Below are 26,635 nucleotides of genomic sequence, written 5' to 3'. Positions count from 1 at the left end.
AATAGAATAAATGGATAGCCAGAGGGTATCTGAGGGAAGACTCACCAATGCTGAGGCTTTCAGTTAAGATGGATGCTTGACAATGTTGAAGCTCGTCACAAAAACTCCACAAAGGATCAATCTTCAGAAAGAGATGCTACCTTCGTGGTGGTCAGCCCTTAAATGGGATCTAGGAGAGGTGCAGACAAGCTCCACCCTTACCAGGAGCACAGCTGAATTACCTTCACCTGTGCTCCAGCAGCTGACTCATTGCTTGCCTCAGGTGGTTAATCAGAGGTTTAGACTGTGATCAACACTTTCCCTTACAATGGCCATGATACTAATGGGGGTTAGTGGACATCTTGCTCATCTGCCACCACCAGTATCTGCTGGGATAATCTCAGGGCAGACATGCTACCATAGCAAGTCACCGCTGGGACAGAGAATTGGCAGAAACTGAGTGGCCAGCTGCCCCCATAACAAAAGTACCCTTCTATTTAACATAAAAACAAATGCTAACTTGCCTCTGCAAATTTAGTTCAGGTTCCATAAACCTTATGCAGAAGCACTGGTGCTCTTGCAGTACCAAGCTGTTTATTTTCCCCTGTCCACCACCACCCCCAGCAGCCATAAGAAGCACAAAGTACATCAAGTCAGCTCAAGTCATGCAGCCCAACTGCAGGAAGTGCTAATAACTTTGCTCCTGGTTTATGGATTTTACTCAGGACTATCTCTACCTTAACCCAGCCAAGTACATGCCAGTTAGCATCTGGGGTACAGGAGCATGCTCTGGGACTCATCTTACCAACCAACTACATCCCAAAAGAGCTGCTGATGAACACTGAGACATTACAGTGTGATGCAACACACTGTTCAGGTATGAACGGAGCTGCAGTTGAACAGCTCACTGCTGACACGAACTGAAACCACCACCCTTAGAACAACCACTTTACAAATAAGCAAGCATTTTAAAAATCATTTTAAAAAAAAAAAATCACCAAAACTCAAAAATAAAATAATTAAAAGTCATTTTAAAACCATTTAAAAGCCATTTTTAAAATAACCACTGCTTGTAATTTCCCAACTAGTGGAGGAAAAAAAAATAATTCATCTCATTCCAGATGGAGGAGGAAGTGGCCTTTAACAAGCCATCTTAAAGGTTATGTGCTCACCTGATCAAGTTACCTGAGAGCTGAACTCTATTCATGGAACAGATCCTCCTGGAAACAATGTTAAGGAACATGCAAGACAAGCAGGCTTATAGGAACTAATGAGATTCAACAAGGCCAAGTACAAGGCACTGTACACGTAAGTCAGGGCAACTGGGAGAACTCCTTAAAAACAGCCCTGCTGATGACTTGAGGATCCTGGTGGACAAAAAGCTGGACACGAGTTAGTTGTGTGCACTTACAGCCTAGAAAGCAACTGCATCCCGGGCTGCATCAAAAGAAGGACAGCCAGCAGATCACAAAGGAGGTGATTCTCTACTCTACTCTCATGAGGTTTTATCTGGAGTACCGCATCCAGGCCCAGGGCCCCCAAGTACAAGACATGGAACTGTTGGAGCATGGCCAGAGAAGGGCCACAAAGATCAGTGTGCTGGAGCACATTTCTTATGAAAAACAACTGAAGAAGCTGCCCTTGTTCAGTCTGGAGTAGGCTCCAGGGAGACTTCACTGTGGCCTTACAATATTAGAGAGAGACAATAACAGGAGGAAGACTTTTTACACAAGTAGATAGGGATAAGACAAGTGGGAATGGCTTTAAACCAAAAGAATGTTGACTTAGATTACGTTAGGGACAAATTATTCTTCCAGACTGTTGATACACTGACATAGGCTGCCAAGAGAAGTTGTGGATGCCCAAACCCTGGAGGTGTTCAAGGCCAGCTTGGATGGGGCTCTGGGCAGCCTGACCTAGCAGGTGGCAACGCTGGCCACAGCAAGGGAGCTGGAACTGGAAGATCATGAAGGTCCCTTCCAACACAAGCCATTCTATGATCCTATTTTAAAATAAAAATTCAGGGTGGGTTAAGTGTCAAATCTAAACAGTTTCATTCAAGCAGTGCCCTAGAAGGAATTTCATAGAAGCGTCCTGAAACAAAAGTAGCTCTGGTCACCAATGCTGCATTTTCCCATTCAGCTGTTTCAGCTCAGTGTTCTGCAGTGTAAAAAAGTGCAAGATGATAATTATTATCAAGTGCTCTGCTCTAAAATACCCATAGAGATACTTACCAGTAATTAAACCGTATATTCTTATGTATAAATAAAACTTATACCATAATTAGTTTTATCAGAGGTTGGTGCTTCAGCAGGAGTCAGCAGCATCCGCTTCACAAACAAGACTTAAACATTACGCAGCACCTACTTCAAGAGTAACACAAACAGTATTTCCTAATATATCTCATGCTTGTCTAAAAAACAACCTAGAAAAATTTTACTTCGCTTTATTAATAAAACAGTTAAAAAGTCACTATGACAATCAGAACAGGATGCCCAAGATAATTAGGGAACAGCAATGAATCCAAATTGGAAAACTAAAATCACATACATTAAGAACAGTCCCCATGAGCCTGCTATACATAGTGTTCTTCCTGCAAGTAGCGAGTCATATGTACTGGGAAGCAATTCACATGGAGTCATCGCAGAAGAGAAGTCAGTGCTTGTATTTTTTTCCTACAATCATGCAATCAGAGCACAAACAAGAAAAAAGCACTTACATTGACACGGATGCTGTTTTTAAAACCATGTGTATATTGCAATCGTTTAAAGTGCAAGCTACATGTCTGCTGAAATCACTGAAGGCATAGCAGGTGAGATATATATTAAAATACTGACACTAGTAGTTATACAACTAACCACTGACGCCAGCAGCAGATATCCAACCCTGACCAACTTAGTGTGTTACTTCTCGTTGCCAATTACCAGCCGAACACATATTCCATTGCTTTTGATACAATGCTTTCGTCTTTCTTAGGGGTCTGTCTGTCAGAAACCACCTAGAAAGCAAGAAAAAAAGATAAAAAACAGTTCAAACAAGGGTTAGTGTTAAAAACACGCTTTTCCTACATGTTATTATATCTAGACAAAATAGCTTAAAGTTCCAAAACAAGCTGTACCCTTTAACAAAGTAAATAACTTGGTTAAATGATTTTGTAGGCCTATGCACATAAGCCACATTTTTACCAGTCAATTAAAGGAGGAAAAAAAGGGTAAGATCATATTAAAGTTAATGCATGTCCCACCTCACACTCTTAACAGAAGATAACACAAAACCACACGCTTCTGTTCCCCTTAAAATACCTGGTAGTCACTAGTGGAAGCTTTATATGCTGTTGCAAGAGGTCTCATTGTAGAAATCTTCGTAGTATTTGCAGGTTGTATTGGTGTGCCTATGGTTTTTGAAGGTGGAGTAAAAACTGAAGACATTGAAGATGTGGAGCTTCTTTCAAAGTTTTCCATCACGCTCTTAAAGAGAGGATTAAAGAAATATAAGCCAACACTGAAGAGCACATTTATATCTTAGGAAGTTTATCTTTAATTAACAAACATACTCATATCCCACAAAAGGCAATGACTACATTTAAGTGCCTACGAATAGGGAGTGCAAAAGGTGCTTCCATATAAGACCCTAAACATCTTGCTCACTGCAATTATTTATGCATTGCATTATGCCACTGAGAACTAGTGGAAGCTCATAGCCTATTGACTCTATGTACTAAAAATCACACAACTTGGAAACAGTAAGAAGACCAAAAATTGCTTCTTGAGGCTTGCTGCAAGTTTTGCAACTTGTTGACGACCTGTTAAACACAATTAGCTTAACATCATCTTCTCCGCAAGGCTCTTGCCCTCAAAATACTGATGATCATGGGTGTATTTATTCATATTTTCAAGTGGACATTACCCAAAGACACAATAAGTAATCAAAAGCAACTAAGAGACGGGATGTCTTAGAATTACTTGTTGTAGATCATTACTTCTAGAGCTTCTCTTTAAAGGCAACTGAGTCGATGATACGGGACAACAAAACAGTAGACAAGTTAAGAGAGACCACAAGTCCTACTGTTAGAAGCCCATGGGGGAAAGAGGCACTGAAATTTCTTTGTGCATTTGAATCCCACATAAATGTTTCAAATGGCTAAATAACAAGTAATTTCAAGCTCAATTTCTAGAGCACTATTCTAGAAGGCTTTATATTTTCAAGTTTGTGTCACTACTTGCTGTCAGTTATCCAAAGAAGAGACTTCAACTATGGAAGAACCACTCATTTGCCTGTGTACCATACTCAGTACGAAGTGCTGCAGGAATTAATGGTAAGAGTATTGGAAACGCCTAGAAAATAACAGCTCAAAAATTAATCTTAATACAACCACACGTAAGTCAACCACCACTAACAAAAACAGAATCAGGACTGTACTGCTAACAGATTTAGTAGCCTAAGGTGCTACAGTGAGCTGAGAAGTCAGAGTCAAGTAAACAGTTAGATACAAAGGAAACAAGACATTCAAGAAACAACTGAGAGCAACAAAAATACCACCAAATCTCATTTTGGGAAGCACTTAGCTCAGCTGTCTCTGAGGTTATAACTTCATACCATGTACAGCAACATAACTCCATCTAACATCCTCCACACCTCAGAGAGAGCTTCCATAGTGATTGCTTTCACCAGCACTTCATCAATTAAAAGAAATCAGATAAAATTCACTATTTTCTATTTAACTACATATACTCTATGATTCAAGGAGAAAACAATGTCAGTAGGGGAAATAAGAAGGAATCCCAAAAGCAGAATGCTTATATTTTATTTAAAAGAGAGCAGCTGTTAACTTACTTTATCTATACAAGGTTTGACACCAATCATGATGGATTCACCAAAAATTCTTCCATCTTTGCTTAAGGCTTTTCGGGCTTGAAGCTTAGACTGATATCGAATATGCATCCAGTTTCCCGTGTTGGACATCTGTATGTGATTAAATGAAAACTGTGTAACTTGGCCATTTTAAAGAACGAGCCAGAACATTTTCGTAAATAAGCTACAGACTAAAACATACCACATGCTTTAATATGTTTCCATACTGAGCAAACTGTAGAAGAATATAGGAAGCGGATGCTTGGGGAAACCTGAAAGAAATAAGAGTTCCCAAAAAAGGATGAGTTTCGGTGATAGAACGCAACCCTACCAAAAGATTTTGGAAATCCAGAATAGACCAGCACTTTAATAACATCTTAAAAGGAGTAATTTGAGTAACACTATCTTGTATGCATTTTTATTTTGCCACAAATGGAATGTTAGAATGGTGCCTTTCTAACTTGCTAATACACAGTTTGAGTTAAGATTCTACACTAAGATAGCAGGTATGTGCACCTACTGGCTGTAACAGCAGTTGTACTTTCTGAACAATGTAGGAACATCAGATAATAGCAGTCCCCAAGTACTACTTGCTTCCATTCGTAGCCAAGACCGAGCCCACAACTATCCAAATACCTCCAAATTAACTTACCCAAATACAGTTACCCATGTGTCGTCTAGTTGATCTTCTGAAGTCAGGGAATCTCCCTGAGTATAGAAAGGATCTAGTTGAGCTGGAGACAGAGTAGTCTTTCTAGGCTGCCCAATACTTGCAGGGCTGAACATACTTGAAGCTGTTAAATTTAACAAAACTGTTTAATATATACACTTGCAAGACACGTCAGCTTAAAAGAAATTCACTATTCAGTATTTCACTTGTACACAGAAGAATTCAATGGAGGTTTATTTGCAGACATTTAGTTAGTCCAGATTTCAGAAGTTTTCCAACTAGCTAGCAGGCTTCCTCCCCACACAGCAGCTACTCAATGCAGACAACAAAGGGAAGCAAGACACTCAGTTAAGTGTAGCAAGAAGCCACGTGTTTATACAGCAAATTGAAAGCCTTAGCAACACAGACAACCACTCTTCAATCACAGCAGCTTCACTCAAACACAGACCCCTCTTGAGCAAGAGATGCTGAGTGAGAAACGTGAAGTTGATGGAAAATCTACCACTATGAGTCAAGAGTTATCTCCTATTCACACCCACATAACTTTTGAAAAGCTAATGAAAAGCACAAATGCAGCAAACTTGCAAGGAGCTGATGTAGTTTGAACAGTATTGTGTATTTAAGAAGGCAGTAACTAAGTAGACTAAGTGTTCTGATGGGACATCTACCTGTTCCAGGAGTCGATGGTATGTTTCCAACCAATGGGCTCTGCGTTAGGGAAAAACTGCCCTGTATTAAAATACAGAAAGTAAATAACATTAATGTAGGTACACTTCCCAGATCAGAACAGTTCTTTTTCAGGCTAACTTAACCATCAAGCAGTAATATTTAGCGCGTCTTAAGTTACTTCTGACTTTTCAGACTAATATCCAGCATCTGTGTATCTATATTTCACACATACTAGCACCCAGTAGGTCTCAACTGTTACATTTTGGAGTTTCCAACTGATTACCAAGCCTTAAAAAACAGTTTGTTTTCTTGATTAAGGGGCCAAAACTCAAGTATTAAAGAGTGCACAGGAATGCTAAACAAACTACTTCACAAAATGGTTGCACAAGCAACAGGACACAGGCAATGTTGATATCATTTTATCTAACAAGAAAGCACTGCTGTTTTATAAGTTAAAAAGCTCACTTGATTTTAAGTCAAGCTTTAGGTCATTTCGGAATCGAACAATTTGTCCAAAAAATCCTTTACACTAATCGTAAACTTTATGAAGCCAAGTAACTTCTGGTGCCAATACTTACAAAGCTGAGAGCTTAACTTCCTTCACCAGACATCTCACTATTGCTGTAAGCCAGCAATTTGCACTACATGCACCTTAAGGAAAGGATGGCAGCATGAGAGATTACCAGCAGCTGATTTGCATCTGGAAAACTCAGAAATAACAGAGCATAGCTCCTACTTGCATTCATCTTTATTTTCTTTTCCACATAACTATTCAGTGAAACTTCAATGTTTAGTGAAGGAAATTGAACGAGTTCTAATCCCTAAAATTTATTTCCTATGTGTATATTACTCAACTCTTGAAACAATTTGAGTGTATTTTTATCCTCAGCCATAGCATTTCTCTGAAATAAAATGAAACAAACTGGAGCACTTGTCAGCTTAGCAACCCTCATTCCAACTATTAGCTGCTCATTATCTTTACTACTACTTAAACTTTCCTCCTTGGAAAGCTTTCAGAAGACATCTAATGAAGTCTGCTCACTCAGAAAAGTGCCTTGTCTCCCCACCAGCAGATGTGCATTAAAAACAATACCCACTAACACTTGACCACTTAGTTGAAAGTAAGAGGGGGAGTTTACTAACAAATTTCACTGTTGCTCTATAAAGATTAACCCCCCACCTCACTGCCCAAGTTAACATCATATCTTATACTCAGTAACGGGATGATAACAGCAGGGTGGCAAAGTCCTTGGCTACAGCAAATGTGAACTAGCCCACAGCAGCCACAGGTACAGAAATGAAAAAGAGCTGCTTACTTTTTTAAGACCTCCAGTAGGCAGGGATCTCCTCAAGTACGAGATACCCTCACCTCCACTGCCTACCCTTAAATGAGGTCTGGGAAGGGGTGGATCCTGATTCCACCCCTTCCAGTCACTGACATGTATTGCATGCACCTGAGCTCCCCAGGGCTAGCCCTGCCTTCTCACCAGGTGCTCCATCACTGCTTCAGGCTGTGACCCAGTATTTGCACTATATCAACTAAAACAATACAAGGTACAACTGAGCCATAGCACATATCTCTTCAATCTTTGCAGTCTACTGAAAATCCTTCAAAATCAGAAGCAGTCCCACAGGCAAAGCTGTCGGACTACCCAGGAACAGGCCCAAAGGAAGACTGGAGTGCATATCAGCATGATCAGAACACTCACCAGACACTTCACTAATTCAGTTGCATAAACTGTTCTAAAGTACTCACTGAAGTCCTAAGGTACCTCACCTTGTCTGCTAAGAAAAAGACAGTAACTTACCGCTCTTCTGGAGGTTAGCGGTGAAGATCCAAGTCCAGGACTAGATAATTCATCATATATGCTTCTAACCGGCGGAGCACCACTTTTATCTTTATGTGTAGGGACTACTGGCTGTGGGGGAGAGCCACCTGGAGTTAAAACGACATAACGAAAGGAAGCTGGTAACTTTAGCCTGCTGCTAGTTGTTCTTCAGTCAAAATTAACTATGAATTTAACTATGAAATACTTAGTCAATACATGAGCTTACGAGACAGCAGACAAAACTGTTCAACTTGGAACGTTTCAGGCAAGAATACAATGTGTCTATCAGAAAAAGTCTTCTAACAGAACTAACACCTAAAGCTTTGAGATCTCTGGATGCCAAACATACCCTATGTGTTTTTTCTTTTTAAGCAGTTTTGATCATATCTACGTTTTCTCATTCCAAGGTAGATTAGCAGCATAATTTGACTGCTCTAGACAAACTTCTCTGTGTAAGAAATAGAAAAGCAAAGCATTTAAACCTTTTGGGGGGGCATACTACTTACTAAAGAGCCACATGAAACTGTGCAGACATTGCACCTGTCATCACATTGCCACTGAACAAGCTTCCATTCCTTCCCATCAAAGATCACATTACATATAAAGGTCAGCTCTTGAAAGCACGAACTAGCACGAGTTTGGACAGAATGAAGTTAAGTTACCTAATCTTCTTTATTATTATTATTTTTATATTTAACTGTGTGAGTTCCATTATAACAGACAGTTACACTGACTAAAAATGGTGATAAACCTTAGAACAGTTTGTGTGTGTTTACCCACAGAAGTAGTTTGAGCTGACAGTTCTCACTTAGGGCAGTTAAGGCTTTCAGAACGAACTTTCATTCCTCAGTGGAGCTTCCATACTCCTCTCTCAGCAGTGACATTCCCCTAGCCATCCTTTTTAGTTATTACATTACTCCTTTCCTATAATTGATAATCTGTGGCTATAACAATCCAGTGTAATAAAACTCACGCAATTACTTCACATTTTATACATAGTTTCCTTAAAGATTACTACTTCAGGGTTGGACACAAAGCATTAATTGATCGTAAGCCCACGTTGAAGAGTTCCAGCCAACCGCACTGCCGGCAGGTACGTTGTTACGTGTGCCTAATACAGAACACAAGCCTGCAGAAACCACGCTAAGCAACAAGACAAACCCAACCGGACGCTCAGTACCACCCTCGGACGCCTGAGGAGCGCTGACCTGCCAGCAGAGGAGACCTGACGTCCATGGCGCCCACGGCAGGGCCACTCAGGGCGCGCGGCTGCGGCGTGATGGGCGCGGGCAGGTCACCCATCAGGAAGCCGGGCAGGAACTGAGCGCTGGCGCCCGGCTTGGGGGACGTGGGGGAACCCAGCGTCATCGGCTCCGCTGCTGGGATAACGAGAAAGGAGCAGTGAGGAGATGCTGTAGCCTGTTCTATAAAAGGAACACAAGAACGCGCAGCGCCACGCTCCTTCTGAAAGCCGTTTCCTTATGAATGTTTCCTACGTATAAGAAAACCCCGCCGGACTCGGGCTCCCTCCCTCACCACCGCCCAGCTGACTCCGCAGCTGCAGCCCACATGGCGGCCGGGCTCTCCGCGCCCCGTGTCGGTAACTGGGGGCGGCGGCGAGGGGAAGCGCCGGGCCAAGCGCGCCTCACAACACCCAGCGCTGAGGTACCTCGCGCCGCCCAACGGTCCGGCACGCGCCCGACAGCAGCGGCGCGAAAGGAAGCGCAAGTGAGGCTGCAGAGGGAACAGGGGCGCAACTGACGGCACGGCTCACCTGCGGGAGGCGGATCCATGGCGAAGCCGGCCATGTGGACAGCAGCAACAGGCCGCAACCGCTCCGCCGGGCGCTTTCAAACACGACGGAACTTCCTCCCGGCGTCACTTCCGCCGCCGCCATCTTGTGACGGGGGAGGTGCGAGCTGCTCCCGCCTACTCTGTGACGTTGTGTGGCACAGCGCCGTGGGAATGGAGGCACCGTGAGCGGTTTGCCTCGGAAATGAGCAATTGAAAGCGAGGGAAAAGTAACCAGATTTCACTTACTTGTCATTTAAACCCACAGTTATCCACACACAGCGTTTATTTGATTGTACTGTAAGTTAACGTGTCCAACCATTTAGAAGGGGCACGAAGGCCACAAAAATACTGCTACCAACAAAATCTTTGTCACGGATTTCTGTTTTGTTTTTTTCACACCATGCCACCTTACAACAGCTCACCTAGTCTGAGAGCTGTCGGCAAAGCGACAATAAACCAGGAACCTTTAGTTTGTGACAACCTATCTGCTCTGAAATCATCCCAAAGCCCATCAACAACAAAACCCTGACAGCTCGTACCGTTTGGCCTCTACACCAGATGCTGAAGAATGGGAGTGTAAGGGTGAACATAAACACGGAGAGAGAGACTTTAAAGTGCACCTGTGAAGGAGGATTGCAAAGCGAGAGATTAAAGTACATCCAACATCTGGTACTGTATAGTCAGAACACATTGTTTCACTTCTTCCTTTCCATCAGTCGTGATGGTTTATGCTTCCATTCGCCTTTACATTTTGCTCTTGGTACTTGTGAAGCTGCTCCATGAAGCCAGGATTGGGACAAATCGAAGGCCTCGCACTTTTTACCAAGGAAAAGGCTGAAGCAAAACTCAGTCTTTCTGAATTCATCAGAAAACCGATGACTATTGCTGCTGCACGGGACACTCCCGCATTACAGTGGACCAGGACCACGCCATCCTTCAAGAAACAAACACAACACAGGTTGGGACAATCACTAAGTGGATAGAAACAAGAAACTATAGCAAAGGAAGTTGATTTACAATAGATCTTATGATTCAGTCAAAGCTCCTTGCTTAGCACAAAGCAAACATAAATGTAAATAAATACCTCCAAACAGTTACATGAGGCTCAAACTAACTATTTTTCTAACCAAGGCCATTTGATGATTAACAAATACTTCACACCAAACGTTTCAGAACTGAAAACCATTCTCTGTGCTCTTCTCCAAGTCCTTGCAGTAGCTTCTTCATGTAAACACCAAATCATGGACAGCTGGAACACAAAGACACTTGATCTAATTGGACACTAACTTTAAAATGTATTTTATTTGGAATACGGAAAGTTGAGTGTATGCTGTTATTAAAAACACAGAAAGGCAGCTGTAGTGGCAATGCTGAGTCAAGGCCTAAAGCAGTGATTGAGCACCCGGCGGGAAGGGGTGGAACCAGGATGGAAAGGACTTGTACCATCTTCATTGATCCCTATACTGCTGTTTATTTTTTCTCCAATGGAAATCATATCCTCTTCACGTTGTCTGTTGGAAATTGTTATCTTTGTTTACTTTCTCACTCAGTCCACAGAGTAGACTTGAAAACATGGGCTATAGTAATAAACCAACACTGAGCACATGTATTTTTCCCTGGTAAGATCCACTGCTGGTTTATACCAGGATGCATTTAGTGTCTAATGCTTCAATCATTTTGTATTAGATGTGAGCACTATGATTTGACTTGGGTCACCTACCATGCAATGGAAAATGTACCAATTTGCAGCCCAGAGAAAAAGGTGACTGATCAGTATCAGTGTTTGTACCACTATGTCTACAGACTGAAGCAGTTAACAAGTGTTAGAAAACTTGATCCTGTTACAAGCAACAACTGTCAGCAACTCAAAGCACAGTGCACACTTTTCTTGCTCCTCTAATGTAAGGGGTTCTCTTAAGTTAACCATATTCTAGTAACCATTTCTTAGATATCTAGACTTCCTCATCAGTGAACATCCCTCACCCCCCCAACTTTGGTGATGAAATGGTAGTATCTCCTTGTAATTACTTACACAAAATAGCACTTAATGGTAGATTTCATCATAAGGTCTTTTAACACTGACTTGACAAAGCAAACAGTATTATGCAGAGGAAAATCTGAAGTGGTTTTTGATAACTTATATGCTTTATGAATTAATCATAGAAAACACCCATTCTGTCCATTAACTGATCTTCAGTGCGACTTTTCCATTACAAACTCACTAATACTGATGGGTGGGGGGAGGAAGCAGGAGAACTTTAGAGCTTCCTAGTTTACAAAATAGTAATTAGAGCAAAAATACCAGAGACAGGAATCAACATTGTGGAGTTATGAATGACAAGTCTCATTTAGAAATGAAGTGGAAACAGTAACAAGAAACCTTGAAAAGGTCATTAAGTGATAATGAGTATCACATAGCTTGTAAATGATACATGAGAGAAGGAAAGAACATTGTGTGCACCAAGCAAACTGGGGCAGGATTATCATCTTTTATCTCAAACCGTGTAAATAATGAGTATGGTAGAAACAGTCAAATAATGTACAACAATGTCTGGTTGTCAGGTCACAGTGTCAAAGCTACCACTGATATAAATTAAACAGTAAGGCCAAGTTGAACAAATAGGAGTCATCCCTCTTGGTTTTATAAGTAGAGCAGCTAAGCAACCCCAAACGCAGGTCAGTCACCCTGCTCCCCGTGTGATGTCTTTGTCAGGGTTTTATCAGCTGTTAAAATCAATGGTTGGCTTCAAGGTACTAACCCGTGCTCCGACAGCCTTGGCATATAACTGCATGTGGGTCTGTAGCTTTTGAGAGAAGCAGCTGTTTGGATTTAAGGTAATAAATAACCATACTGTACAGTTGTATTGTATAGATATACTGTACCTGCATCTTGGCTTTCTCAATAAACTCAAAACATTCTGGGAAGTAGGAGGTGATATCTGTTTCTGGAAGGTCCAAAATTGATATGGTCTTGTATATAAAGTCATTAACGAAGGCATTTTGGACTCCATAGGCCACATTTAGAATATGTGTAACCTAAATAATAAAAAAAAAAAAAAACAGAATTCTGAAGACAGCAAGCAAAAAAAGCAGTAACAAAGGTAAAATATTCCTTAGACACAATCAGACTGTAACCTACACAACCACGCTGTTCAACTTTATGTGCCATCTATGGTGTGCATTTCCCTAAGTTTGACCTTGAGTTCAAATGCAGTACAACTTAAGGATACTGCCCAATTGCAGTCTTTGTTTGCTCAATTAAAACAAATGAGTGATTCTCATTAGGGCGGTGGAAGTATTTCAAGTATCAACTTTCATATCTCCTATATTATAATGTCTCAAGTTAAATGTATCATTTATTTAATGTCAGATTGTGTTGTGTATTAAAGATCAGTTTCAATTTACAAGCAGGAAGCAGATGATTCACCACTGCAGTTTGGACAGTTCATGATGGAGCTCAACTTCTGCTTCTCAGTACAGAGACACACTACCCGACAACAAAAAAGAATACATGTGAAATAGTCAGATACAGTAAGCAAGTTGTTTACCACATTGAATTTGACAGCAAACATTGCCAAGGAATTTCAGGTGTCTGCTCAATAAGGGGGGGGAGGCACTTGTACAGGTTGCCCAGACATGTGGATGCTCCATCCCTGGAGACAGTCAAGATCAGACTGAATCAGGCTCATAGCAGCTTAATCGAGCTGTAGGTGTTCATTGCAGAGGAGTTGGACTGGATGCCCTTTAGGGGCCCCTTCTAACTCAAATGATTCTATAATACCTTGGTAGGTGATGGCTAACACCTCAGTGCTGAGTCTGATGGTAAGGAAGACCTGCTCTCTGAGAAAGGTCACTGGCACGAGACCTGTCAGACAATCTGACCAATGAGCTTTAACATTCCTGCTACAAACCACGTGCTGGAAGTGCTCTATTTTTCTTCTTACAATGAATATGAGGAAATGAAAACATCTATGTGGAGGACAGAAGCACCAGAGCCGAGGATGGCATTGGAGCTGTTGTTTTCCCTCCCTTGGCTGCACAGGCATGTATGTCTGGTTCTGCTCAGTGCCTGACATCTGCACAGAGGGCAATGCGGGGCTCTGCTGTGTGAAACGGTGACATGTCCCACCTTCTTGCAGTACTCAGACATCCACCCACCTGCTCACAGAGCAGCTGCTGTGCTGTCACTTCCCTTAACATCACTCAAAGATAGTCTTTAAGAACGAAACCCGCACCAAATAAGCACGCCAGACGCGCTGAGGCGTTACCTTATGCTTCCTGAGGGTCTCCAGATCGTGAGCGGCATCCTGCGACCCTGAGGAGAAAGCAACCCGTTGCACGGTGCTCCCAGCGGCGCCGAGAGAGGCCCCGCCGCCCGCCTCACTCACCCAGCAGCAGCCAGGGCCGCGCGGCGCCGACCTGCAGGTCGCAGCTCAGGTCCTTCACGAAGCCGCCGCCGGGCACCGCCTCCGCCTCCTCCTCCACCTGCAGGCACGCGCCCCGCCACGTCTCGATGACCCTCCGGCCCGTCAGCGTCGTCACCCGCGTGCGCTGCTTCCGCAGGTTGGCCCTGGAGAAACTCCTGATCTCCTGTGCGAGGGACTGCATGGCACCGCCGCCCGGCCGACCGCCGCCGCCTGGCACCGCGCACGGGCCGGCCCCGCCGGCTGTCGGCCCCCTGAGGGCGGCGCTTGGGCGCGTAGCCGCGCGGCGGGCACGGCCCTGAGGGGGCGGAGGAAGGGGCCGCTTCCCGCCCTGCCGCGCTCAGAGGGGCGGGCACAGCACGGAGCTCCCGCTATAAGCTCACCGCCGGTGCTCGGCAGAATCGTCCTTGTCAGTTCGTGCAATTAAAGCTTGTTAATTTCTACCTCTGGTTCTAAAACGTCATTAAACATCCGCGTTATGGCCCTGAAAGGATCCTTCTCCAGGACCACCCGCAGAGCCGAGCCAGGCGTTGTAGCTCTACGCGAAGAAGCCGGCAAATGCAGTTCAAGAAGCAGAGAAGTGATGGGAGCTGCAGCGCTGTGAGTTGTTTGGGAGTATGCCCGAGGTGATTTTTACACAGGTGTTAGGTTAGAAAATGAGGGTCAGCTGAGAAAGGCAGAATGCTGCTGTGTTTGGGAGAGCAAGAGTGGGGATAAAGCTAAGGAGAAGGGGTCAGGGCCGGGGCAAGAGCACAGAGATCGGGGTCACTGAGGTGCAAAACAGGAGGCTAAATGTAAATTATAGCCATCATTTTCTGCAACCAAAAGTACTTTCTAAATACAAGTAGGATATTTGGTAATATCCTGAGTGAGAGATGTGTATTTAATAGTCTCCTTGAAAGTGTAAGACCAAGAGCTGTAGAGCATCCAATAAGATGCAGAGAGCCTCTTATATCAGGCAATTTGGCAAGGCCCGAGCTAAATTTGTTTGCAGTCCAGACTCTAGAGGAGCAGGGCTCAAGGATGTGCCTCATAGTTGACTTCTGCGCTACACCTACACAAGTACTGGGCGTATTGAGAGTCTGCAAGACTTAGTTCTGACACATATGTGAGGTTCCCACGGCTAAAAGATAATAACACAGATAATAAATGTATATATCGTTCCTTGGCATCTGAGGAAGCCGGCAATACACGTGAACGCGGGAAAGAAGCTGGTTTCAGAGGAGCTGATCCAACTAGCCGGGAATGTCATTGCCATAACAACCCTAACCATCAGGGGCCGCTGCTGGACACCAAATCTGTGCTGTTATCTGTGAAATGCAAGTGTTCTACAGATACTCGTTGAGGGATTCGTATGATATTAATCACTGTGTCAGTGGGGTAAGCACACTGAACGCTAACAAGCCTAGATATTAACAAACGTTGTTTTATGTCATGCAGGCATTTACATGTTGCTGTTGAGTTGTTCATACTCTAAATTACAAGATAGAAGAAGGTTGTGAGATTGGAGTGTTAAACTGGGACCTCATTTCGCAGGCAAACACCTCTTCTTGTGCTGGTTTTCGGAGATTGAAAAGTTGTCTAAAGATATAGCAGGAGTTGGATGGTGTTTGCCTGTCGTTGAGTGAGTGTGTATTATGGTATTGCTGAATCTTCAGTTCTTGAATAAGCTCTCTACCCATGTGTTTGCAGTAGAGCTTTAAGCTGTCTTTAATCCATAGTTCTTCTGTTTTCTGTCAAGAAATTCATCAGAACCTGTTCTAATAGTTGTCAGATAGAAAACATAAATGCTAATTGTTACAGAAAACATCTTGTACGTAGTCAGAAAGCCCATGTGAGACTATCATATCTCTGCTGTGTTTATTTCCTACCACTGCTCATTCTGGCCTAGATACTGCTCTTACTCATCTATGCAGAAGAGCCAGATTCTATCAGAAATGATAATCAGACATTCCAGATAGCTGACTGTAAGAAACCAGCCTTGTATGCTGAAGAATGTGCATGATAGAGGGTTGAACTTGATTGCAAAATGCACCAAGAATTGCTGGTGGATTGCTTCTATCAGTAGTTTAACTGGAGCAGAAAATGAAACACCAGGTAATACACTATTAATATTACATTTCAAACTGAAATAACTAGGTGATTTTGAGGACTGTAATAAGAGAAATCAATACAATCTAACAATATGAGCCTCTGCTGTAGTGTGGAAGTTCATTAGCTGAAAGTAAGTGAGAAGTTGAAAAGAACTGTGTGTACTGGTTGGTCGCAGGATGACAGTGAATCATGAATGTATCATGGAGATGAGAAAGGTGAGCATGACCATGGAATGCATCAGGAAGTAATTAGAGTAGAGAGGGGGAAACAATAATGCTAGTTCATGAGGTTCTTCCATGCCTTTTCTGGAATGCATTGTGCTATGTGGAGATAATCATATTCAAGAAAGAAAACTGAAACAAGGCAAGGAATAGCTTAGATCTTAAATCATACTGCATGTGTTCATCACTTGATGAAGCACTTGTTGGTACGTGGGACAGGCAGGTCATGTCCATACTGATTTGTACAGCACAACCCTCTGGGCTAATAGATTTTTCCCTACCATTTGTGCTGCTGCATACATCAGCACTTCCAGCAATGACTTCCCTGCCTCGTACATTCCAGAATGGTTTGCCTCACGTGTTGTGGAGGCTCTGGCCTGGTGCAGAGACTCAGTTTCAGCTTTGCAAAGACATGATGCCTGCTCCTGCTACCCTTCTTATTGCTGAAGGTGATGGGAGTTTGGAGGAACAAGGTTGGAATCATTCACAGCGTAAGCAATAAGACAAGGTGGCACATAGCAGGATGCCTAGAGCATGACAGTCTAGAGGGAATAAAATGCCATAGACATTGCTTCAATGCTTCAGAGACATTTGTTTTGTGCACATCCGTGTCCTGTGCCATTTACCTCATGTAGAGACGTTTTGACTGAGGCACAGCTGCTCATTTGTTCTTATCCATTTGTTTTCATCCTTAAGACCTGTTATGAATGGAAATGGATCTACATCTGATACCACTGAGGAGAATTTTCTAGAAGAGAACTACAGTCCCAGGAAAGTGCAAGTGATGTCGCTCAAGAATGAACTGTCTTCTAGGCCAGCTGTGTACCCACATCAGAAAGGAAGGAACGGATACTCCCTGCTTCGTCTTGGTATCCGTAACATTCCTGGCAGCTCTGTCAATAAAAAAGCTGCTGAAATGCAGGCAAAAGTTTGAGATGACATTTCACAGGGAAGAGTGAGTTTGTAACAAGGACTCTTTTGAAGTGGGTGTTGTGAAGAGTGATGAACCTGCTGGGATTGTCCTTTTTGTGCATGGAGATCACATCACTGAGCTCAGATGTACATGTCTAAGAAACTAAGCTTGCCAATTATTATGGTGCTTTTTTCCTAGGATCACAGGAAGGAAGGGGGACAGAGGAGTGGATTGATAAGTCGGTCATCTTTCTCTGACAATGCACATATGAAAGACCATTTCAAGCTGCAGAAGACTGCAAGTAATCGGAGACCCTTCTTCCTAATAATCTTGGGTACAGCTGTGGACCTACTCCAAATACTAGCTTCTATCCTTGGCAAGAAGGTAGGTAGCTTTGCTCTATGTTATTTATTCAAACGGTTTGCTGGTTCTTGCCAGCCCGAACTGGTGGTTTTCCCCATGGGGTGTCTCCACATAGTGCTGCAGGGAAACTCCCCCAGAAGCAAAGCTGTGCACATAATCAAAGTCAGGGCTCTAGAAACACTTATCAAGGCGTTCCTCACCACTCTTGGAGAGCAATCCAACACAAAAGCAGGCTGATTCTCTGATCTACAGCTGTATATTTTTATAACAGGTTAGAAATTGTGCTGAATAACGAGCAATGAGGACTGGGGTAGACTGCAGAACTGAAGTGTTCAAGGCATACTGAGTACTCCTTGAGACCTGGTGTGAGGAAGATCTGGCACAACTCCTGTCTATGTGTTCTTAAAACAAGTAGAGTCTGCTTTCCACTCCCACTTATACTCGTTTCTCTTTTGCAGAAGCTCTTCATCTCGCTTCACCGCAGTCTTGTATTAGCTGAGATAAGTGTATAAAGATCAAGTTTTCATGAATCTTGGTGTAAAACAGTTTGTGTCGGTGGAGATGCAAAGTTAAACTGGGAGAAAGACCATCTATTGGTTCATCAGGGAAAGGGGAGATTAGAATAACATGACTTATTTTATCAAAGATGTCCATATACAAAATGCCTTCCGTTTGTGCTAGCTGCTCTGCAGGGGAGTAATGGTTAATTACAAAGCACGCACAGACTGTCGATCACTAGGGCAGTTACTTTCCACCAGCTGACCTCCAGAGGTCCCTTCCCACCTCAGCCATTCTGTGCAATAGTACAAATCTGTATTTTAAGAATACCTTCACTAAAGAAGCAGTGACTAAAGAGTAGCGTCCAGAACCATCACAAACAGAAGAGGAAAAACTGAGCTTTACAAGAGAGATTACGTAATTTTCTGTAATGTTTTCCATTCCTCTGAAATCCAAAGCACGGTTCTCTTTTGTTTGTTTGTTTTTCAGTAAAAAGCAGAAACCAAAAAGCAAGTAAAAAGCTAAAGCTATTTTTTCAATGGCTAAACATTAGACTACTCAGAATTTCTTGTTTTACCAGAAAACTTCCATTCTGCACTTCATCTTCTCCCAGCCTACTTATGCATGAAGGCTTTTGATCTTTCTCCTTGCCTTGTTTCTGTACAGTTTGATTTCAGTTAACATTAAAAGACATGTGAGTTACTGTAGAGTAACAGTAAGTAAGTCCCCAAAGGTTTCTCTGGCAGCAAAGGCCAAGCCTACAGCCTGGAAAGACAAATTAATTTCACAACTCTTGTTGTATTTTAAGTGTAGGTTTTGCTTCTGTGTAGTTTGATAGGCATAATATCAAGATTTATTGGGTGCACTACAAGTTTTTCTAGCTCCAGAGTTCAACAGGGAAACCATCACAGCTTCTAGGGGTGTTTGATGTCAGGAATGAAACACAAATGCAGTAGAATTATCTTGTAGCCAGTCAGCCATGGAAGTAGAACCTGTTCTTACTGTTTACCATTAAGAGATGTCTTCTGTAAGTAGGGGTTAAAATCAAGGGTAACACATGTGAGCATAGCATAGCACTTCCTACCAAAATGCAGTCGGAGAATATGGGTTCTCAGCATGTCCTTTTCTTGCCTTAACATATTGCTAATATTACACCGTGCTTGTATGCTCATGTGTGGGAGGAAGTTCCCTGCAGGCAGAGAAGGAAAATGAAGTTATCTGTACCCTATCTCATTCTACATCTATAGCTTGATCCAGCCAGAGCCACTAACTTCTTCTAACTCAGAACAGAAATATATTCAAGCAGGAGTGAGCTTAAATTATTCCTTGATATTCCTGTGCACAACACACTGTTAAGCTTTTGCTATAAATCAGTGTGGGTTCACAAAACAATGGATACATCCACAGAAGAGTGGATCAGCACCTATATGACATATAAGATGGTGTCTCTGCCTCACAGAGCCCCAGAGCCACAAGTCACAGGGAGTCTGGGAGCGTATTTTGCAGTAGCACAGATAGACATTTTGTGCTTAGGCTCTCCCTGTCGGTTCCATTCTTTGAGCCATGGCTTAGATATGGGACATTGAGCTATATGGATTTTTGGTCTGAGCAAGCCTGTATGTTCTAATTTTCTTTCTTAAAATCATTTGATGTTTTAATTACATAAGACTCCTGACCCAAGAGATTATATCTGTGGATTATAGAGAACATAAATCACACAAGATGAAGAAAGTCCTCCTAGTCAATAGTGTTGATGGGATAAGAACTTCCATCATAACTAAGTTCATAAGATGGCATTGCTTGTGTCAGCAAACAAGTCATACTGCTGGGATTTACTGTCATTATGGGTCTGGGATGGATGTGTCAGTCGATACTTTAGGGATAGCTGAAAGTTTCTCACAAGCAAGGCTTCAAAAATACAAAGAGAAGTGATAAAACCTAAGGAAAGGCACTTCTAGAAAAATAGATGACACCTTGGAGCACACACATGTATTCACAGCCTGAAAAATGACTTATTTTTGCTACACTGCACTGTGAAAGAAGGATCCAGACTGACCTCAGTGATCTCTCTCAATGCGTTCAGGATTTTTTCTTTCATTCTTCAATAAGCAGACAGGCTGAAAGGTCAGGATTTTCTTCGTTTTGTTGTTCTTTTTCAACATGCCTTCACTTTTGAGTACTTCAGAAAAAAAAGAAAGCACAGGATCATCTCATTACTCCACACTTCAGCTTATTTAATCACGATTTTAAGTAACCAAGGGCTTCCGATCTGTTTCCTCAGGTAAATAAATATATTGATAAAATGAAGATGTTTAAAAGTTCAAGGTGAGATCGAAATATTTTCTGATTCACTTTAGCAAACATCTCATTCATTGAGTCTTAGACTAATGGCAGAATATTAATGATTTGGAAATCAGTGTGGATAAATTTGAACTAATTTACTACTTTACTACTTGGACAAAATCCTAATTAGGAAGATTCCTTACCCTTGACACTGTCTTGTCAAAACAAGTCACAACAGTTTTTCCCTTTCTTCCTGGATTCCCCCCACATCTTTTAGCCACGTTTTCAAAACGACCAAAGGATTAATTTGAATGTGAAAGAAAACCACCCAATTTGATTGATAAGAAAACATCCCACCAAAAAGGCTGTTTTGTACTTCGAGCACCACCATTCGCTCTTTCATTAAGAATATTTTGAGTTCTTGGTTTTACCTTAATTTCACAACTTCACACTGTTATGTAAGATTGAATAGATGTCTTCTTTTTAACCCTGAACATAGGACTTCATTAGTCAGTTCTCCACACGTCTGGATTCACACTCCGAATTAGATAGTCTGTCATGTCTATCACAGTATTGTTTTCACTTCAGTTCTACGCTGCTGATTTCTGTGTTGTGTGAAACAAGTGTTATGTTTTCTATACCCTCAAGTGATTCATATTTTTGTCAAATGCAGAAGACATTACAGATGGAGCTGGAGAGGATAGCTGTCGCAGGCTTTACATTTTTTTCCCCATGTTGACATAGAATGGGGTGTGACAGTTTGGGTGATGCTGGTGTCATCTTCCCCTAGTTTGCTTTTCTCCACACATTTTTGTTGTTTTTTTTTCCCCCTATAAAAAACCTACCATAGGATTGCTCTGTCAGATGTAAACCTGAGACTTTGAAAGAGAACCGTGCAGCTTGATTTTTACTACAGTTGGCATTCGAGGTCCCCGCTGGTTGGTAAACAGGATTCCTAGCAGCAGTGGGGGATAATGCTTCCTTTTCAGACTGTTCTTTGACTAAAATTTTCCTCTTCTAAACCCAAGGCAAGTTTATTGCTGAGAGCTTCTTCCTTGATATTCAGATAGACCATAAAAGCTGTTGTATTTAAAGGTATATGTGCCATTCCTCAGCATTCCCGTGGGGGAAGTGGGGAGACAAAGAAACTTCTAACAGGTTATTTGCCTAGGACAGAAGAGTAACAAAGCCTAAAGAAAGTAGGTCAGATTGCGAGGTTCTATGTGCTTGTCAGGGAAGGCTCTGTCAGTAGACCAAGATACAGGAAAACGTCTGTGGGGTTAGTGGGAGCCCCATGGCTGTTGTGTGCAGGGCCGCCTTGGCAGGTTGTTTGATTAGCTGCCATCTGTATTCCAGCAACAGTTCACTGCTTCCTGACCTCATCCCAGGTTCAAACAGGATGGAGATGGTTCTTTGCAAACTGGTTACTTTTGACTTACTCTAATCAGTGGCCAGTTACTTCGGTGTAACTCGTCTTCCTAGTAAAGATTAGGTGTTGTTCCTACTTGGTAGCTGCATGGATACCTCAGAGATTGCTTTTGGCTTCTCTTGGCTTTTCAGTCTGTAAGGAAACTGCAAGTCAAATATGCTTTCTGCAAGGTGGATTCGTAATCCAGTGCCCTTTCTGGCTGCAGTATTTACCAGAGTGTATTTAAAAGTGGTGATGTAACCTCTGCCTAGAAACCTAACTTAAGGTCTACGCCCATATCAGATCAGGACCTTAATTTGGTTGGGTGACTCATTCTGACAGGCTTCCTAAGCTTTGCTTAACATTCAAAGAGAAAACTCATTAATCCTTTTGTTCAGTGAGTGCTGCGAGAACCAAATGTAACCCAAACTCTGAAACCATACTATTAGACCTAAGGATGGCATTTTGAACCCACATTTGGTCCAAAAGTAACCAGTGCTTCCTGCTGGAGTGAGCCTAGTTCTTGACTTCTATCTGGCCATCCTGATAGCTCACACATAACCAGTTTTCTTCCTTCTGCCACAGACTTCTGTAGCTTCCAGTCTGACCTTTGATTTGCAATTAATTAGAGGTAAATCATGGACCTGGGACACATTGAGAAAGTCAGCTCTTACTGATGTCCTGCATCTCTGCTGCTGAAGGCTCAGTGGCATAGTGTAGGACCAGGTGTTCTGGAGCAGGCTTGTTATACTTGTCCTTCCAGTATGAGCAGAAGTGCCTGTGCATTCTCAAAGTAGCAGGTTTCTGCAGTGCATTAGAGAACAGCTGCTGTAGTATTCACCATTCTCAAACCGGTTCTGCACATCTCCTTCATGCTCTCCTTAGAGTTCTAAGGCCTGGGATCTCTGTGCAACTGGCCATACTTTGTACACAGCCTCAGCAATTAGAACTTACTGAGACGTGCAAAAACTGAGCAAGGAGCAGACATACATACAAGCTCGGATGTTAATGACAGAATAAATTAAAACAGTGGCCAAATAGTTACTAAAAGAGGGATAAAAAGGGACGTGGAAAACTGCAGACATGGTAACTTCCTGAGAATGTAAAGAATGACAAAGTTGGGGGATTCATTACAGAAAATAGAGATTGAAATATAATGTGTCTGTGTCAGTTTGGTTTAGTGAGCGTGACAGGCCTTGTGAGTCTTGTCCCCCCTGAACAAAAGCCTGTCTGATAAAGACAGCTGCATTTGTTTAGTGCTATTTACGATTTTTATAGGTGATTTAAACAATGGTATAGACTTCGTTCAGTGAAGTTTGCAGCATGTGTGCCTTTAGATGCAAGATTAACATCAACTTAAGTATTACTGACAAACAAACTCTGACACAAACTACTGGGATTGTGGTGGTGATGATTTAAGCATTCTAGTTGGTGCAGAGAACAGTTTGCCTTTGGTTTGGTTTCTGTTTTAAAGGAGTCTGTTTAACAACTGCTTCTTGGGCTCTGCTGGCTCAATTGGCAGTAGTGTGGTAGTGGATCATGCTCCATCACTTGACATCAGCTCCTGATGGGCACCATTTCACCGCAGTCGTGAGTTTTGTAGTAGTCCCCAGGTTAGAAGTTGAACCAAGAATAAAATGCAGACAGGCAAGGAAATATACATAGAGAAGTGTAAGATAGAAGGGTAGCACGGACCTAGGTGACAGCACACTCTGCTATGCAGCAGTGAATTGACTGTTGTGTGTTATAAAGTAGCAGTGCTAGTAAAGTATAGATACAATTTACATGCTTTGTGAAACCCCAGATGCAGCTGGTGCCTTTGGAGCTGCTTCATGTCGTGATTCTCCTTCTCAAGTTCTCAAAGGAAATCTTCACTCCTCAAAAGCCCCTCAGTGAATTGTTCTGTTCAACCCTGAAGTGACCAGACAGTTGGCCTTAAAAGGTTCAGAGGTAAGCAAAAACTCAACATAAAAGTTGTGCAACTTACCCTAAGCTTGTACTTTTATACTAAGTATAGGCAGCCATTGGAGTGTGAATCATCAATAAAAAGCCAAGCAAATAGTTGTGTTTTAAAGATAATTGTAGCCATATTTTTCTTTTCCTTCCAGTTTTACCACACCTGTCGGAGCTATGCTGGTACTGACAAAGCTTTTGTTGCTGCTTTGTTGGTGTGCTTCCTGCTAGACTGGTGAGCCCAAGTTGTACTACACAGACGTATTGTTGTAAGCCAACATGCAATAGAACTTCCTGCTGCAAACCTATACATATGCAGCCAGCAGCTTCTGCATAAGGCTCCTGCAAAACTAGTACGACGTGAGCTTTGCTGTGCAGCCATTACAAGTGATAAAAAATTCTGCTGACAGCTTAAATGTTTGCAACCACTTTAACCAAGTTGAATCACGGTAACATCTGCTTTCTGTACCTGTAATTTCTTTGTTCACATAGAGAGAAGGTTTTGGAGCTGTTTTTCTTTTCAATGCAGTTTCTATGAAGCACAACTTTTCAGCTATATCCTACCTTCCCTAGCAGATGTGCACATTTTCCCTCTCTAATGAGCGAAGTGCTTAGAAGCAAGAGGAAAAAAGCACGCTTTGTAGTTCCAGACTTAAAACCTGTCCTGACACTCGGATCAGCGAGATGCTGCCAATTACATGATCAGCAGCAGCTGGTCTCTGTGTGGGCAGAAACATCGTCTGTCACGGAGTTTTGAACTCACCTTTCACATCTTCTCCTAAGGGCTGAGATACACCTCCCTCCTCTAATCAACACCTTGCTGGTAAGACCTTGTTCTGCCAAGGCAGACACACTGCTCTGTTTTGTCACACTTCATTAAGAGTTGATTTTTCATTTTGATGTATCTGCTTGAATATTAATAGACCAACTAACCATGCTAAGGTGATAATTCAGACAGCATTCTGTTCAGTGTTAGGTCTGTAAGGTAGTAAATTGCCTTGTATCAGAGATTCTTGCTTATTCATACTGCTCCCTTCCCTCTTGTGACATTCAGTTTGTTCTCAAGAAAAGCAGCTTATTTGGCACCATTTGCATTAACAATGACAGCAAGCAGAGGTGCTCCCTATAACAGGATTTTGTGAATAGCCTCATGGATAACGTGGGAGTTGAAAACAGGATGCTCTGCCAGCATTATAAGCACCCTGGAGGTGCTTAAGGCCAGGTTGGATGGGCCCCATGGTTGGGGGTTGGAAGTAAACGGGCTTTAAGGTCCCTTTGAATCAAAGTCGTTCTGTGATTCAGCAATAGCAGTGTTCTTTTTTTCTTAGGGTGTAACTATATGGGAAACATCTTTACTGTAAGCAGAAACATTCATATTTATTCTCAAATGAATTCAGAATAGGAGGAACAATCTTTATGTAAAAATATTGCAATCGCTATTTGATTAAACGCTTGGAAATGAAATAGACTTTTGTGCTTGATTAATTTCAAGGCTGATTTGAATGTTCCTGATGCTTTCACACACGGTGCTGTTGCCAGCAATTCCAGGCTCCTGGACAGAATGCCTACAGAAAATGATCTGATAAAGGACAACAAATGAGTCAACAGCAGCTGTAAGGTTGGAACTCCAAGTTCTTGCTTCTCGGTTTTGTTCTAAATCATAAATTATCTTGTAGCAGCCAAAAGGAAGGAGGTCAGAAACAATTCAATTACATTCAGGCTTCTCGTATTCAATTCTCTGCTTTCTAAAATCTATTAGTTTAAAACTGCTGAAAGACAGAAATAATCTGATTTATAGTGTAGAAATGCAAACTGAAAATGAAATACAAGTATTAATATGCACCAAAAGGAACAGATGGTGAGGCTGTTATTTAAAGAATGAGATTAGAAGGTCCGTCCTTAAGCCATTCCCGTGAACTAGGTGAGGGAGCCCCTCACAGCAGCGGGCTGTGGGAGCTGGCAGCAGCAGGTGGCACCAAGCTCCCATGAGAGCCTTTAGGCAGCAGTCACTGTGAAATCCATCGCACTACAGCAATGCGTAGCTCAGACCTTGCTGTGTAAGCCACAAGAAGAGTGAAGTTTGACACATTTCAATTTAGCCCTTATTTGTTCTCAGCTCACACACCGCTGGAAGAGACCTCCAAGCTCATCCTGTCCAATCATCCATTCACCACCACCGTTGCTCACTAAACTGCGTTCCTAAGTACCACATCTCTTGTTTCTATGCTGGGGATGAATTGGCGGTTAGACGAAGCTGTCTGGGAGCTCTTTTCCAACCTCAACGAGTCTATGATTCTACGTGTCTCCCTCAGGTGCGCTGTACCATAGCTGTCAGTATGCTCTGCAGTGCTTTAGATGATGACTGGTAAAAAGCAGCGTCATAGGAACTTCTAGGAAGAACACTCACGGGTGTTTTTAAGCGTGACTTAGAATCGGAGCTCAGATACAGCTTAATGGCCCCGAATACAAGAAACCAATCAGAAGAAGAGAAACACTCCCCGTTTCGCGGTGACCCTGACGTTCGGAAAAGCGCGTTCCTGGGCCCTACAGCCGTGACAGCGACGCCGCCCCCAGCGCCGGGCAGCCCAGCGCCGTCCCCGTGCCGGCTCTTCCGACGGACCGCAAGGGGCGGCCGTGAGCCGCGCCACGTGACGCCGCGGGCAGCGCCGGGCCGGGCCGCGTCGTG

The 26,635-nt window shown here is 42.7% G+C and overlaps 2 protein-coding genes across 3 annotated transcripts; both read right to left on the bottom strand.

Moving 5' to 3' along the window:
* Positions 1-2,409: 2,409 nt before the first annotated feature.
* NUP35 (nucleoporin 35) lies at positions 2,410-9,909 on the bottom strand. 2 transcript variants are annotated; one of them, XM_072342178.1, is made up of 9 exons: positions 9,773-9,909; positions 9,207-9,377; positions 7,978-8,105; positions 6,169-6,229; positions 5,483-5,624; positions 5,033-5,102; positions 4,813-4,941; positions 3,282-3,446; positions 2,410-2,977 (listed from the first exon to the last, which is right to left on the bottom strand). In XM_072342178.1, exons 1-9 carry the CDS (start codon positions 9,804-9,806, stop codon positions 2,900-2,902), a joined length of 978 nt encoding a protein of 325 aa, XP_072198279.1. In that variant the 5' UTR covers positions 9,807-9,909; the 3' UTR covers positions 2,410-2,899. The 2 variants fall into 2 exon arrangements, with proteins under 2 accessions (XP_072198279.1, XP_072198280.1); XM_072342179.1 differs by having other exon boundaries at positions 9,207-9,374; positions 9,773-9,876.
* Positions 9,910-10,052: 143 nt separating this feature from the next.
* Positions 10,053-14,474, bottom strand: DUSP19 (dual specificity phosphatase 19). The gene is made up of 4 exons (XM_072342180.1): positions 14,181-14,474; positions 14,061-14,107; positions 12,676-12,828; positions 10,053-10,726 (listed from the first exon to the last, which is right to left on the bottom strand). The coding sequence occupies exons 1-4, from the start codon at positions 14,398-14,400 to the stop codon at positions 10,505-10,507; spliced, it is 642 nt and encodes a 213-aa protein (XP_072198281.1). The 5' UTR covers positions 14,401-14,474; the 3' UTR covers positions 10,053-10,504.
* Positions 14,475-26,635: the final 12,161 nt, after the last annotated feature.

Source organism: Excalfactoria chinensis, chromosome 7, assembly GCF_039878825.1.
Source record: "Excalfactoria chinensis isolate bCotChi1 chromosome 7, bCotChi1.hap2, whole genome shotgun sequence".
NCBI lineage: Eukaryota > Metazoa > Chordata > Aves > Galliformes > Phasianidae > Excalfactoria > Excalfactoria chinensis.
The sequence above is the reverse complement of the archived record's forward strand: the minus strand, read 5'-3'. Positions and strand labels throughout refer to the sequence as shown.